The sequence below is a fragment of the Balaenoptera musculus genome, chromosome 1, assembly GCF_009873245.2.
Source record: "Balaenoptera musculus isolate JJ_BM4_2016_0621 chromosome 1, mBalMus1.pri.v3, whole genome shotgun sequence".
Classification (NCBI taxonomy): domain Eukaryota; kingdom Metazoa; phylum Chordata; class Mammalia; order Artiodactyla; family Balaenopteridae; genus Balaenoptera; species Balaenoptera musculus.
In genome coordinates this window covers 112,166,131-112,182,442 of record NC_045785.1, presented here as the reverse complement: position 1 = coordinate 112,182,442, position 16,312 = coordinate 112,166,131, and the positions used below count along the sequence as shown (strand labels likewise).

The 16,312-nt window shown below is 51.3% G+C and overlaps 1 protein-coding gene across 6 annotated transcripts in view; it reads right to left on the bottom strand.

Moving 5' to 3' along the window:
• Window positions 1-14,800, bottom strand: part of IL6R (interleukin 6 receptor) — a 51,311-nt gene extending 36,511 nt beyond the window's left edge. Inside the window, exons 1-3 of one of the 6 annotated variants that reach the window (XM_036831078.1) lie at window positions 14,736-14,800; window positions 12,389-12,413; window positions 9,062-9,203 (exon numbers count right to left, since the gene is read on the bottom strand). In XM_036831078.1, the coding sequence (XP_036686973.1) occupies window positions 9,062-9,203; window positions 12,389-12,413; window positions 14,736-14,785 (217 nt within the window). In that variant the 5' untranslated portion in view covers window positions 14,786-14,800. The other 5 variants (XM_036831105.1, XM_036831113.1, XM_036831089.1 and 2 more) reach the window with 5 other exon arrangements.
• Window positions 14,801-16,312: the final 1,512 nt, after the last annotated feature.

Genomic DNA, 16,312 nt, shown 5'->3' with positions numbered 1-16,312 from the left:
TGTGCAGGCTCAGTGCCCACCCACCTCCAACCCCAGCCTCCAGGACAGGAGCCAGCAGTGCTTCCTCCTTCTGTTAATCTTCCAATCACCAGTGCCTGCCCTCCCCCCAGCCCCCCACCCCTTCCTGGCCTCCTAGTGCTCCTAGTGCATCACAAAGCATCCCAGAGGCAGCAGAGAGGAGGAGGCGGCGAAGGACTGTTGAGCCTCCTTTGTTCTTACCAAGGTCAATGTCAGATGCAGGGTGGCAGCACCCTACATCCCAGCTGCCTACGAAAAGGGATTGTGCAGAGGACCAAAGCACCTCACTTGGGACTGAGAGCAGAAAAGTATCCTCTCCTGAAAACAAACCTCCCCAAATCTCCTCCTCAACTGTCAATGAACTCAGTATCTGGTCTGGTCTTGTTTAGTCACTGACAATTAACTGGGTGGGGTTGGACTGACACCAAGATACACTCTTGTCTTGATTTGTCCTTTAACATAGAACACATCTCTAAGAGTGGCAGGCAGCCTGGCATAGGGGAAGCAGCCCTGTGTTATCAGAAGACCCGAGTTCTATTCCTGGTCTTGCCACTGACTTGCAATGAGCCTTGGGCACATCACAGCCCCTGACAGAGCCCCACTCACCTTCTCTATGAGGTGAGGGTTCAGACTACAATCTGAAGCTCCCTGCTGCCCCTGTTCCTGCCGTCTAGCATCTTATCACTCTGAATCACTAGCTCACGGGGGGCAGGAAGCATGTCTGTGTCTGTTTATCTCAGACAACAGCCCAGCTTGAAAATACAATTAATCTATGGATTTATTATTCTAGTAGTCAATGACTTTTGGAGAAGGATGATGGCCAGGGCATCCCAGTGCCCTCAGACAGACGCGTCTCCTTATCCCTAGAGAGCCCCAGGAGAGGGAAATTCCCATAACCTCCCTCGCCTCTCACTCCTCAAGGGGAAGAGAGTTTAGGTCCTAGTAACCTCTGGCAACCAAATCCACACCTCCCGGCCCAATGCTCACGCGATCCCACTCCCTGGGCCGCTGGGCCCCCCACCATGGCCGACACCTCTCAAGCCTGGGAACTTTGCAGTACAGCCCTGGGAAGTGAGACTCTTCCCCCTTCCAGACCTAAGGTTGGGTGCCAGAAACCCAGACAGCTTTCTTGTTTTTCTACTTTTTTCCTTCTTCAAGTAAACTTGCAAATGTCAATAACCAGAGAAAAACACGCACACGGAGACACATATTTCTCAACTCTCTTGCAGTTTGTTGTTGCTCTTGCCAGCAAAAACAAGTTCAGCTTCCTGGACCCATTTATGTAAGCGGTGAAGCAGCTGCCCGGTGCCACCGCAACACGGGCTTAGCTCACGCTTGCTAATCCCACCGCCCCGGTTTCTGAGCAGGGACAGTCGTCCAGGCTGGCAGCTGGGCCGGCTAGCAGCACAGGACAGCCTCCAGCCTCTGGGGCTGCAGAGACACAGGATCTCAGAAGGGGTCCCAGAGGAACCGCAGGGCCCCTGTCAGCGGTAAAGACCCTGATCTGGAAGGAGGGAGCTGCTGAGAAGTCTCCAGGAGAAGAAGAATGTGGGCACCTCATGTTCAAAGGGAAACACATGCAGAATTTGACCCCACGGGGCCTAGAACAAGTCCCCAGTGTGCTCTGTCCCCTCTCCCTGCATCCCCATCTAAGGACTGAAACCAATGTCCTGACTTCCCGAGTAATAATAACCGTAACACTCAGCACCACCTACAGCATTTAGCAGGTGCCAGGCACTTTACCTAAGAGCCCTCGGCTCCTACAACAACCCTGCTATGGGAGAGGCTGGTCCCCATTTCCGTGGAAGTTCAGAGAAGTTAAGGAACTGGCCCAAATTCACACAGCTAGTGAGGGAGGGAGTCTGCCTTGGCTCCAGGTGAGTCTGGCCAAAGCCCCCCTCTCTCCGGGGGTCCAGGCGCATCCCCATGTTCCGGCCCAGCCCCGCTTCTCTGGGCTGCCCACCACCCTCGTCTCCCCCTCTCTCCCAATTTCCTCTCCTCCTCCCTGCTCTCCTCAGGCCTTTCCACCCATCACAGAGGCTCAGGGAGGGGAGTCCTGGGGTTGAGGGGTCTGTGTGAAGGGGGAGCGAGCCTTTTCCCACACAGCCCTGCCACACCAACTAGCCCCTCAGGGGCTCTCCCAGGAAACCAGGGGCCAAGTACCCTTGATCCTTCTCCTTCTACCCTACAGCAGCAGCACTCCTGTGACGAGTTATAGTTTAAAAGCGCCCCCCTCCCCCGTCGGACTCCCAATCTCACGCTCTCACCAGATCATCCACTCACTTCCCTAAAATCCCCAGAATGCCCTCCCCTGCCATTTAGGGCTGGGCCTCTGTGGCCCCTGCCACCTTCTCTAACTCAGCTCCCAGCCCCACCTCTTCCACAGCCCGCTCCTCAGGTTGCTGACTCCTGCCCTCCTCTCCGTCTAATGTGTTTGTACTTCTGTACCTGCTCGTATTTGTCTTGTATTTGGTGGAGTCAGTATTTATCTTGGCGAGGCCTTCCCCTCCATCCGCACCAGGGACTGTATACTTACTGCTTGGACAGAGGGTCTGGGAGGCTCCTTTGGACCATAAAAAGGTAATGCTGGCTGCTGACTCAGAGACCAGCGCGTGTGACCAACTCCTCACAAGAAAAACATTCAATCCTCCCCTGGCAGCATCACAGATAATCAGCTGGCCCCGGGCCCAGAAGGTCTGGCCTGGGTCACCTCTCAGAGATTATAAACTAATTAGAGGAAAAGATATCAAAGGAGGGCAAACAATTCAATTCCCCCACCCCCACCAAACCCCAAGAAGCAGATTGAGAAATAAAAAGAGTAAAGGCAAGACTAAGCAGGCCAGGAAGAAGGGCACATGGCCACAGGTGGACACAGACGGGACTTGGGTCCAGAAAGGGGCTAAGTTGGGGCTACAGCCACAGAGTGGGTGCTGAGCTAAGAGTTGCTCTTCTAGGGCTATAAAGGCCCTTAAAGATGATTCAGCCAACCTGCTCATTTTTATAGATGAGGAGAACCAGGGCCCAGAAGTCACACAGCCAGTGTGTGGTGTAGCCAGGACTGGAACCCTGGGCCTTGGGACTCTGGGTCATGCTTGCCCCACAGTCCACTGCCTTCCCAGGAGCACAGCACAAAGGGTCCTGTCTTCCTGTCTCTGAACTTGGCCTTGGAGTCTAACCAGGAGCCTGACCCACATCAGGGTCTTTTATGTGTTTGTGGAAGCAAAGGGGGGCAGGGTGCAGCACACACCTGATACCTGTTCCCCCGTCCCCATCCCAAACCATATCTAACCCCACCTCCTGCCCCAGCTGCCACTCCTCCACCCCTTTAGATATGAGGAAGCAAAGCTAAAGATGTGAGAAGTCACAAAGTGGAGGTGTGGTAGGGAGTGACTAGAAGGGACACAGGAGAGCCTGCTGGGGCTGGTCATGTAGCTGAGTGGTGGTTACACGGCTATGCTCAGTTTGCGAAAATTCATCGGGCTGTTAAATTTATGCTGAGCGCACTCTCCCATATGTATGTTACACTGCTACACACATTTTATAAAGCCCCTAAGTCCTCCTGCCTGAATTCAAGCCTACATTCTTCTCCTTACTCCCATGTACCATGAGCAGACACACACACACACACACACACACACACACACACACGCACACACACACTGGTCTAGCTTCATGTCACCATGAAGAAAGCAGCTCAGAATGGAAAAGCAGGCATATCTACCCTCAGTGAAACTGTGAAACCTGGTTTCCAGCTTTCCTGCCCCCAACCTGTTCCCCTCATAAATAAGCCACGCCAGGCCTACCATGTTTTGAGCTAGGGAGACTCAGCATTATAACTATGTCAGTGCTCCCTAAGTTATCTCTAAATTTAACTTGATCCTAATAAAAATACCAACAGGACTTTTTTTTCTTGGAAGTAGGCAAGCTGATTCTAAAGTTCAAACAGAAAAGTAAACAAGCAAGGATAGCCAGGAAAATTCTGAAAAAGCAGAGAACTGAGAGGAGGATTAGCCCTACCAAACTCTAAAGCATATTATAAAGCTATAGTTATTAAAACAGTGTGATACTGACACATGAGGAGACAGACAAAACTATGGAGGAGACTAGAAAGTTCAGAAATAATAGTAACCAAAAATAGATTTGTCTGCACTATTGAACTGTACCCTTTAAAATGGCTAAGATGACTGACTTCCCTGGTGGCGCAGTGGTTAAGAATCTGCCTGCCAATGCAGGGGACACGGGTTCGAGCCCTGGTCCCGGAAGATCCCACATGCCATGGGGCAACTAAGCCCGTGCGCCACAACTACTGAGCCTGCGCTCTAGAGCCCGTGAGCCACAACTACTGAGCCCATGTGCCACAACTACTGAAGCCTGTGCACCTACAGCCCATGCTCTGAAACAAGAGAAGCCACCGCAGTGAGAAGTCCACACACCGCCACAAAGAGTAGCCCCTGCTCTCCGCAACTAGAGAAAGCCCGCACGCAGCAAGGAAGACCCAATGCAGCCATAAATAAATAAATAAAATTTATTTTAATAAAATAAAATAAAATGGCTAAGATGATAAATGTTATGCTTCTGTATCTTACTACAATTATTTAAAAATAGCTTAGTTTGAGCGTTGGCTATATAGAGGTGCTATTCTAAGCTTGCACATGGATGACCCAACTTGATCTTCCCAACAGCTTATCTTACAGAAGAGGAGGCTGGTTACATAGCTAATTAGGGGTAAGCCTAGATTCAAACCCAAGCAATTAGGCCTCAGAATTTGTGCTTTTTAACTATTCAATCTGCCGACAAGCAGTATAAACCCAAGTATACACAGCAATTTGGTAGATTTTAAAGGTGGCTTTTAAAATCAGTGGTGGAAAGATGAATTATTCAATAAACTATAAAAAAGGACATCAGGTGATAATTGGGTTAAGAAAAGTTAGAGCCATACCTCAGTCCATGATAAATTCAAAATGGATCAAACATTTAAATACAAAAATTCTTAAAGACACCAGAAAAAAAAATCTTTTTTTTACCCCCTCCCAAAAAGAATCTTTTAAGACAATCTTGGCATAGGGAAGATCTTATTAAGTATGATACAAAACCTACAAGTCATAAAAGAAACTGATAAACCCAACTACAATTTTTTTTTAATACGCAAAAACCAACCCCCACCCAAAAAAGTCAAAAGACAAATGACAAACTAGAGAAAAATCTTCACAACTCATATCAGAGAGGACTAAATTCTTTAATATATTACGAGGAAAAAGACCAACAACCCAGTTTTTAAAAATGAGCAATGAATATGAACAGGCACTTCATAGAAACAGGTTATGCAAATGTCTCTTAAACATGGGAAAACCTGTACATTGACACTCAGATAAGATAAATACAAGTTAATTCCACACAGATGCCATCTCTGTGTAGATAGCAGTTTAATAACACATTTTCGTCAGAGGTGTGGAGACACAGGCATTCTCTCATTGCTGCGGGGAGTATGAATTGGTGCAACTTCCACTCTCACTCAAAAGTACAAATGCACATGGCCTTCGACCCACAGGTTCACCTTCAAGAAATTTATCCTGCGGATGTTCTTGCGCTCAGGCAACATGATGGATATGCAAAGTTACTCCCCAAAGCACTGTCTGTAATGGCAAGACAGGAAACAAGCCCAAAGCCAACGTCCATCAAAAGGAGACTGTGTAGGGACTTCCCTTGTGGTCCAGTAGCTAAGACTCTGCACTCCCAATGCAGGAGGCCTGGGCTTGATCCCTGCTCAGGGAACTAGATCCCACATGCTGCAACTAAAGATCCCGCACGCGGCAAGGAAGATCCCGCGTGCCGCAACTAAGACCCCGCGCAGCCAAATAAATAAAGATTTAAATATAAAAAAACAAAAAACTAACGTTAAAAACTTAGCACTATTTTCAGGACATACCTAATCTCTCAAAAAATGTGAACAATTGTAATTATTATTCCCACTGCATTAGTGGGTCTTTCCCCTTTTCTGTGAGAAAGTCTTCACACTATAGCCTCCCCCTCCCCTCCCATCAAAATGGGGTCTTCAAATCAATAGCAGCTATCAAGCACCTGCTTTTGTTTGTTTCAGCCTCAAGATGTGTTGCTCTGCCTGGGCTTGGAGTGACTTGGCCCAAGGTCTGCTGGCTTGTTAAGTGGGCAGTCAAGAGACAGGCCTGGACTGTCTGACCCCTGAGCTGTTTTCTCTCTCTGCTGTCCCAGCTGCCTTGCTAAGAGACAGAGAAAGATCATTTACAGTGACATGTGGTTGCAAAACATTCCCCTGACCCAAAGTGTTATGAATGGATATGGGGGAGGAGGCGGTTACAGTGCAATGGTTTAAACATATACTGTGGCCTTAACTATTCTTCTTAAGAGAAGTACTGAAGAAGGACACTTCCTGGGGCAAAAAGTGGGGCTGTCTTTGCCACACCAGTGCATATGTAGTTGGTGAGTCTGAGGACACTGAGAACAGAGACGATATCACTGAAGTCGCCATGCTTTGGGAAGGGTGGGAGTTGTGGGTGACACACATGATACAGTGGAAAGAGCAAGGTTCAGAGCAAGGTCTGTCACTTCCTTGCTGTGCGATCTTGAGCAAGTTACTTAATCTCTCTGAACCTCAGTTTCCTTTCACCTACTCAAGGACACTGCTTCGGCGATTCTCACCTCTCTGTCAATTTTTGATCTCTACTAGATCATTTCCATCAGCAAGCAAACATGCTGAGATTTCAGTCATTTTTTTAAAAATTCTTTTCATGACTCCACTTCTTCAGCCAACGAACACTCCATTTCTTTTCTCCCCTTTACGGCTAAAATCCTCCAAAGAGTAGCCTCTACCAGCCGGCTCCAGTTTCCTTCCTCCTGCTCTCTCTGCAACCTACTCCTGTCAGCCTTAGACCTCCACCATTTCACCAAAACTCCTCACATCAAGTCAAGGTCACCAATGGCCTGCGTGTAGCTAAGTCCACTGGTTAGGTTGTCCTCTTGCCTCTCAGCAGCGTTTGACACCACTGACTGCTTCTGCCTCTTGACACACTGTCCTCACTGGATTTTCTGGACAACAACTCTCCTGGTTCTCCTCCTGCTTCACTGGTCTCACCTTCCCAGTCTCCTCCTCCTTTTCCAGCCTGAAAAGGTTGGAGTGTCCCAGGGCTCAGCCCAGGGCCTCGTCTCTTCTCCATCTACACTTTCGCCCTCGGTGATCTCAGCCACTCTCAAGGCTTGAAATAACACCTGCCATCAGTCGACTCCCAAATTCATACCTCAACTCAGTCCTCATTCCCAAACTCTGGACTCCCATACCCAGCTCATCAGCATCTTCTCGCCTTGTCCAATAGAAAGCTCAGTTTCAGCGTGTCTGAACTGGCCTGATCTCCCCCCAACAAGACCTGCTGTCCTACAGTCTACAGCATCGATGCAATGCCCTCAGACTCCTCTCACACACGGCTGCTGTGAAGAGTAAATGAGGTCACAGATGCAAAGAGCCCAGCACAGTTCCGTGTACGGTCGTCACTCAGTATGGTAATGGTTGTTGTAACCATCACGTTAGAGAGAGAAAACCAGAGGATGCTTTTCGGGAAAGGAAGTTGGGAGGTGGAGGGAAACTGAGCACAGGTGCTGGGAGACAGCCTGGATGCGGGGCCTCAGGGGGCACACTCCTAAGAGCAGAGCCAGAGGGCAGAGCTGGCGGGGGCAGGTAGGAGTGAGGTGCAGCTAGAAGTCAGGCCAAACCCAGGACCGTGCCAGAAAAGCCCCTGACTATGCCAGAGACTTTGGACCTTTTTGGATCTCAAGTGCAGAAGAGAGTAAAGCACACAGATGACCGAAAACAAACTCCCCAGGGCTTCACCAAACAGAGTCTAAGAGTTAAAAGCCTCTTTTTTGCCATTTTCCTCTTGCCACTCCAGCCCTCAAGGATTCTCTTCCAAAGACTGATACCTCAATAACAGTTAGCAACAGGACATTTAGCATTCCCCTGTCCAGCTGGAGTCTAAGGGGCCCAATGGCTGAGGCCTGGTCTCCCCAGAGACAACCCCAAGTTTCACCAGGGCAGAGGGCACCCGTGTGTCCCCACAGAGCCCTCTGCTCCAGAACCCAACAGGCCCTCACGTAGGACCAGATTGTTAAAGAGGAGGCAGGAATTTTCCTGCGCAAGATGGGAGTATAAGGAATCCCTAAACATTTATATTTCTTCAGACCTTCATGCAAGCGTCATCTTCTTGGTGAGAACTTCCCTGGCCTCCCCTCGAAAAGATCAATTCTACATACTCCTCAACATGTACGCAGTTCCTATCTCCCTCCCTTGCTTTATTTTTCCTCCTTAGCACTAGGTCACTATCATACTATATATTTAATATACATCCCAGGTAGAATGAAGCCCCAGTGAGCCAGGGATTTTTGGCTATTTGGCTCACTGCTGTATCCTCAGCTCTTACAATAGTGCTTGGAAGATCGGAGGAGCTCAAAATATTTTTTTCAAATGAATAAGTTATTAGCTACACGCATTTAAGCATTTGCTCTGTGCTAGAGACCTCACTATACACTCTGTAGTACCTTACTTAGGGCATTTCATCATCATAACAACTCTGCAAGGTAGTATATGAATTATATCTCTTTTCCAGATGAGAACAGTGAGTCTCTGAGAAGTAAAATCCCTCACCCAAGCTCACGTTATTTCTCCACGGCAGGGCCAGGCAGAGATCTGTCTGGCTCCAAAACCTTAACCATTACCTGTGCGGGTTGAGCTGTGCTCAGGTGGAGAGAAGGTCCAGAGAGAGATAAAGGAAGAAGCAACAGAAAACCTCTGGAAGAAACTGTTTTGCACTCGAGACCAGTGCTGTGCAGTAGAACTTTCTGCAATGATCACGAAATGCTCTATACCTGCGCTGTGGAATACGGTAGCCAAGTGTGACTAGTGCAACTAAGGCACTACATTTTAAATTTGATTTCATTTTAATTAATTTAAATTCAAATAGCCATACTTAGTAAATGGCTACCGTATTCGAGAGAACAGCTCTAGACCTTTAAGACTGACCTGGAAAAGCCCAGATTTGGTGATGGGCATGCTCTGGCTCACGGATGGGCCGGTGGCACGCAGGCCTGGTGGGACAGCAGAAGCGGAGGGGAATTGACAGCGGTGAGCACCGGGGTGGCTTTGTGTCATCCTTACAAACACCCTGTAAGGGGAGGATTTGTTAACCCAGTCCGCAGGGGGAGACGCGGAGGGTCAGAGATGAGATATGCAGTGAGGGTCCACGTGCCTGCTGCCTCAGGGTCTTGGTCCACGCCCCCCTCCTCCGACACCTTGTCCTTGGGTAGCTGGTACCCAGTGGGACAGGTCAGAGGGTTTCTCAGTCCCTCTTAGGGATTTAACCTTGACCATTTTCAAGCTCCTTTTAGGGTAGACTCAGGGTGGCTGATCCCAGGGCTTCACAGGACTCAATAAATGTTTGCTGCAATGAGTAAACAAGAGGCAGAGCCAAAGTGGGGAGAGATTTCTGGCAACTAGAAGCCCGATGGGGGAGGGCCTTCCTTCAGTTCCTCAATCACACTATTTAGCCAGTCATCCTCAAACTTGCGAATCACAAGGGGTGTTTGTCGAAAAGGACATTTCCTGAGCCTCACTTCCAGATATTTCTCTTCAGTAAATCTGGGGTGGGGGCCAAGAATCAGCATTTTTGTCAAGCACCCAACCCCCACCCCCAGTGCATGTGGCACACCTGCACACACACACACCAATTCTGATTCAAACAGACCCAGAACTACCCTTTTGAGAAATACTGATTTAGGGTGAGACTAGGAATGCAGGTAGACATTGGGGGCAGAAAGAGGTTGCCCTAAAGGGAAGTTCAGAGGCTGAGACAGGACTCTGAGAGATTTAAAGGTGTACGTGTTTGTTGTGCGCACCGTCTTGTGTTGCAGAACATGGAAGGAGCCTGAGTCACCGATGTCCAGGCCTTCCACACCCGACACTTACATCCCAGCTAATCCAGGCCCCTAGACGGCGATTCACCTGAGCGGCCCTGCCAGCTCTCGGATGTGTGGGCAGCGGCTGATCCCAAGGAAAGCGGGCCCACAGCCCGGAGAGCCAGCGGATTTCCCCTCTAAACCAACTCCAGCCTCTGCTACCCCTCTCGGCCCCTTACTTCTCCAAAGCAAGACATCTCACAGTCATTTGCTCCATGCTTCCTGTACAATGTCTTTATTTTTGCTCTCAAGTTTGTGGGCTGAGTCTCTGTGGGTGTGGGAGGGGAGCTGGGTATTTTCTACTTCTCTGCATTTTCCTTCTGAACTGGGAGGGCTTTCACTTCCTCCCCAAACTCTCAGTTCTGCCTTTCACAGCCTGTCCAGGCCTTGAGACCACTTTGCCCATCCCACCTGAGCACCAGGAATAGGGAGAACTGACTGCAACCGGCTGCCCTCGCAGCACCTTGCAGCCACTTAGGAGCAAAAGAAAGCAGCAGCTACAGCAGTAACCTCCCTGGGGCAGGTGCCCTGGGGTGTGGTGTGAGTAGCAACACAGGCAGGCAGGGAAGCCTTGTGCCCTCCTGGGCGACCCAGGCCTCAGTCCTGCCTTGCCTCCCTGTGATAGAACAGTGGGCAAACCCAGGCTTTCCCTTCCCTTGGCCTCTTCTGCCCAGCACTCAGCCAGCCAGGGGTGACTCTCATCTTGGCCCCCAAACACCCCCAGCTCTGCCTGCTGGGCTAGTTCTACATTTGGGAGTCTTGGGGATCTACCACCCCCGAGCACAGGGCCATGGAGGGGGGGCCTCCACCAACTAGGCCTGACAACTTCCCATCCCAACCTCTCTGAACCTCAGCCTCTTCTTCGGAACAAAGTATTATTTAGATCCAGCAGAGAATTAGAAAACGTGTGTAAAGCCTAGGAGGCCTCAATCAACATTGGCTGTTACTGGCAGGGGTTATAAATGTGTGCTGAGAAAAAGAATCTCTTTACTTTCCTCTTCCAAGCACGAGGAACACAACCATTCAGAAGGCAAAGGGACCTGCAGGCACACCAGCCCCTGGCTCTCTCCAGCAGGGAGGGGTCAGGCTGAGGGCGTTCACCCAGGGTAGGAGCGCAGTGCGGTCTCACAGTGAAAGCCAGAGCCACCGTCTCCCCAGCCATCTGTTCCCAGAAGCCTGCCGGCTGCCCCCTTGGTTTTCCGCTGTGTCCTCAAAGAAGCCCTCAGACCCTAAAATAAACCTCTGGAGAAGCAGTTGCCCAGCTCCTCTAGAGGAGAGCCTAGACGCGCAGCTGGGCATGCCGCCAGAGCCCAGAGAAAGGACTGGCGGCCAGAGACAGATTACAGTCCACAGGAGCAACAAGTGCCCCGTGCCCTCTGCCTCACCCCTCCTTCTCTCGTCTGGAAGTGGAGTCCAGTGCGTGCCAGCCTCAAGACGTCCCAATCCCTGGCCAACCTCCCCACTTGGCTTAAATTCCCAGGGCTGAGGCACGCGGGCAGCGGGGCAGCGGGAGGGTCCGTGACTCAGCGCCCATGATGTCACTCCCTTCACAGTCAAGGCACTGTCATCCACACATAAACCCGGGGGGCTGAGGGGAGAGCCAGCCGGGATGCCTTCCCCAAAGCTGAGGGGCAAAGGGGGCGCTGGTACAAAGGACGCCCCGGGCAGGAACTCCACCCCGCGAGGGCATCTCCTTTTAAAGTAACCCGGGCCGCAGTTGTGTAAGGACTCTTGGGGGCACTGGGAAGGAGACAAGAGAATCAGGTTTCTGAGAACACACCAAGTCCTGTACGCAGACCGCAGGGAGCTACCCGGCCGCAGGGCAGTCACGGGGAAAGCGCGCCGGGCCAAAGGCGCAGGACGCAGCAGGGGGCGCGCGAGCGAGCGCCCGCCACCGGACAGCTGGGTCAGCCCGGTGCCTCACCTTGTGCCGCGGGAACCCAAGCTAGCCCCGGACAAGGGGAGCCGTCACCTCTCCGGCCTCCCTCCGCCTCCCCGCGTCTGCGGCGCCCACAGCGGTTCCCTCACCCGCCGGCTGCTCCAGCCCTCCAGATGCGCCCGAAGCCCTTACCCAGAGCGGGGCAGCCCCCCGGTGCCAGCGCCGTCCCGGGCGTCGCAAGCAGGGCGGTCAGCAGCGCGCAGCGGACGGCCAGCATGCTTCCTCCTCGGCTAATGCCCCATGGTCCCAGAGAGGCGGGCGGGCGGGCGGGCGGACGCGCGGGTCGGGAGCTGGCGGCCGGGGCGGGGCGGGGCGGCGGGCGGGCTTAAGCCCCGAGGGCAGCCCCCATCCCCTGGGGCCCCGCGATCTGCACGCACGGCGGGTCCCCGAGCCCCGCGCCGCTCTCGGCTCGGCTCCCTCTGGCCAGGCTCCGTGTCAGTGCGACTTCCCACTTACACATGACTCAGAGCAGCGGACGGTCCTGGCAACGCAAGAAAACATTTGAGGAACTCGCACTGGAGTTGTCTCTCGGCCGTCCCAGGGTGCTGTTACGAAAGCCGAAGCGGATGGCGCAACAGCCCCGCGCACCGGCCGAGCGGAGGGGTGGCTTCCTGCCGCAGCGCCGCACCTGAGCCGCGAGGGCAGGATCCCCGAACCCGGCGGGGGCGAGCTCAGCCGGGGGCCCTCCCCCCGACTTATGTTGATCAGAGCAGGGGAATTAGACACCACCGGCTCGGTTTTGATTTTTGGTTTCGTGACCAGGATTACTCTGTGAAAGGAGCACCTGGAGAGCCCTGGAGGAGGCGATGTGCCTTTTACCGTTACAGTAAAGCGGTGCTTGGCAGCCCTTTCTGACCCTTGGAATCACCTGGGAGCCCTGAAAACCATCGATGCCTGGGTCCCACCCCCAGACATTCTGATTTAATGGATCTGGGATGAGGCTTGGGCATCAGGTGACTCACTACTGTAAAGGTACATTCTCTCTCCGTGCCTGTCTGTTCCTTGCAGCACGGGCAGGGAGAAGGTTTGGACTTTGGAAGCAGATAAAGACCTGGGTTCCCATCCAGACCTCCACCTACTGTGTCTGTGACTTCTGTTGAAATCCCTTGAGCTTCTGTTTCCTCATCTGTCAGATATAAGAAAGTCTATAGTGGTCGGGATGTTTATGAAGATACCGTGGTTGTGAAGCTCTAGACACATGACACAGGGTCCAGACCACAGGTGCTCAATCGATGTCAAAACGTGCATGTCTGCCCTCCTGATTTGACAGACAGAAACTGGTGCTTGGCTTTCAGAAGCAACCACAACCAGCTCTTGAAAGGGCTCACCAAGATTCCCCAAGGAGCCTGAAGCTGACAGGGTGGCCTCAGAGCCGAGTTTGGAGGGAGCGCAAAGTGCTGAAATAAGGTCTCAGCTAAGAAGTTTCTGGCCCAGCAACTGCTAATTAGAATGTGCTTTTCCACTTTGGGCTTCAGACTGATCCTAACCAGGATCCAGGTTCCTGGGACAGCAGGAATGGGTGTGGCCTGACGGAAGCCCCCAGTGGATAGGACCTGGTCTGAAGAAACAGAGCTTCTGAAATGCAGCCCTCACACCTGGTGCATCTGGCTTTCTCTGTGGGAACCACCCATCAGCGGTGCCTGGCAGAACTAGGCACATGCCCCGACCCACCTCCTGACGGAGGCTGGTTTGGGTGGGCTTGCTCTGGCCACACCCACAGACAGGGGTGAAAAAAAGGCATGTTGAAAGGTAGATCTTTTGGCCACTGGCCCTCTCTCCTGATATTTAAAATGAGGTTGCAGGCGGCCTGGAAGATGGTTCCCACTGTGGTTGCCCCCCTTCCCCTCTATTTGTGGCAGATACAGACCTGAAAAAAATCAAAGGGGGACTGAAACCAGAAGGCTGCAGAAAGCCCTGTGCTCAGGGAGGAGAGTCTGAAGGAGGGATGTTCAAGCCCAAGAACAGGTGTCTCAGAACGCACCTGGCTTCTGCACCGAAGTGGGCTGCCCCGTCCAAACCACCAGCCGGAGCCTGTGTTCTGGAGTCAGACAGATCGAGTTCCCATCTCAGCTCTGCCATTTGCTGGCTGTGTGACTAGGGCAAGCTACTTAACCTCTCAGAGCCTCTATTTCATGATTTGTGTGACGAGAGCAACAATATGCAAGTTATTGGCATTGTGGTTCATATGAAAATATCTGGCCTATCTTTATCTTCTCAGCCTCATTTTCTGCATCTCCAAGCTTGAATATAATTCTGTTTCTACAATATTATTTATGTCCTCTCAACTCCACACCTTTGTTCAAGTTAGTCCCTCTGCCAGAAATCCCCCTAGAGAACTAAAGTGTTGCCTGCCCTATTAGTAAACAAAGGATGTTGCAACCATCAAGCCGTCACCCTGCTACCCCCATGGTGCCCCCTGAGGAAACTCAGGATGAGAAAGCACAGGATACTGGCCCCAGGTAGCTGAGGTGCATATCAAAGGAATGATTTCAGTGAGCCCAGACTCTTGCACCTTCCCATACATAGAAAAGCACTAAATTCCTTAACTTGAGATATCTGGTTTTCTTTTATTAACAGTAATCTTTTGATCTTCTGACTACCTGGTCTTTTGTTGCAAAAACTCCTGTATATCCTGGTTTCCTTCTTGCCTCTTCGGAGCAGTCTCTCAGATTTATTTGAGATGCTGTCTTGAAGTCCTAAGAATGTCTGCTAAATTAAACAGAACTCTCAACTTTTAGGTTGTGCTTTTTTTTTCAGTCGACACCCTCCTTTGTCCTACACCCTACTAACCCTTAAGACTCACCTGGGATGTCTTCTCCAGGAAGGTTGACTGCTTCCCTGCAATCCTATCATCCACGAGGTTGGATTAGGTGGTCTGTCTCTGTGCTGCCTCAAAACCCCCTCCTGACTTTGTTCACCACCCCATCTTCCCTGCCACACCATAAAGCTCATCTTTGTATCCACACGGCTGAGCAGGGCCTGGCATGTGGAGGGCCTTTGTCGGGGAGATGTGGCCTCCCCTGGGGTACAGTCTGAGCAAACTCTCTGAACTCCTTCAAGCCCCACCTGAGTTCTGCACTAAGTGAAGGTTCAAAATTCATGGGCCAACATTCCACGCTTTGTTGTGAAAAACACTGATAAGGAAGAGAAGAAAACATACATGTTCAGTTCAGCCTGACCTGCCCTCTCCCAGGCCTGGTTCTTGATGCCAGCACCCATGGGGGTCACCAGTGTCTCAGGCGAGACTTTTTGCCCCCCGGAAGAGGAGAAGACTCAGGCCTGTGGGGGATATAGACTTGGCAAGAGCTCTGGGGTGAATTGCAGAGTGAGGATGGGGCTATCTGGTCACCAGAAATCAGAAATAAAGACCAGACAGGGCTGAAGCACCCTGGGGACCTCGATTGCCAGACTCACTGCAGTGATCCTGCAGTAGAAGGGACAGCTAGGACTTTAACCAGGGCACCTCTCTTGGGTAACTGTGCTGCTTACAAAATGCTTTCGCAACTTGATCTCCTTTGAATTTCTTAACCCCGAGAACTAGGAGATAGTGTCCCCAGTTTTCAGAAGATTACGCTGAGGCTCAGAGAAGTGAGATGACTTGATCAAGACTGCACAGCTGGTACCTGGCAGCTCTGGAGTAAAGTCTGGCTCTTGACCCAGAACTCTCACTGAGGGATGGCGCAGTGGGCACAGGACCAAGGACACTGCAGGACATCTGTCGATCCCATCACAGCAGGCACTCAGGGATAAGTAGGCTGGAGGGGAGAGTAGGCTGGGGGTCCCTGGCATTTGGGACACGCCCTTCTTGGGCCTCCCAGACCCTCTCCTTCCACTCACTGTGTGTCCCTGCAGTTACCCTGGTCTCCCCTAGAGGGAGAAGCTCTGGGCTGGCGCCACTTTTTTTTTTTTTTAATTGAAGTATAGTTGATTTAAAATGTTCTGTTAGTTTCAGGTGTACAGCAAAGTGATTCAGTTATACATATATATATCTACTTTTCTTTTCAGATTCTTTCCCCTTATAGGTTATTACAAAATATTGAGGAGTATAGTTCCCTGTGCTATACAGTAGGTCCTTGTGGTACTGCTTTTATCAGACTCCTTCCCAACCAGCAAGTCCTCTCTCACCTTTGACCTGAAGAGATTAAGCCTCTTAAAGTCTGCCACAGACAGAAGTCTGTTGGAGGCCCCATAGAATAAATACATAGATTGTTTTGAACCCAAAAGGTATTCTTCATCATCTGCTCCTCTGCCCTCAGACCTCCTGAGGGAGACTGGTTTGCCAAAGATGAAACAGGCAGCGACTGCTGGTCAAGATCCCAGATATAATGACTCAAAGGAGTCTTTTTTTTTTTTTTTTTTAAATTCTCTCCCTGCCCCCAT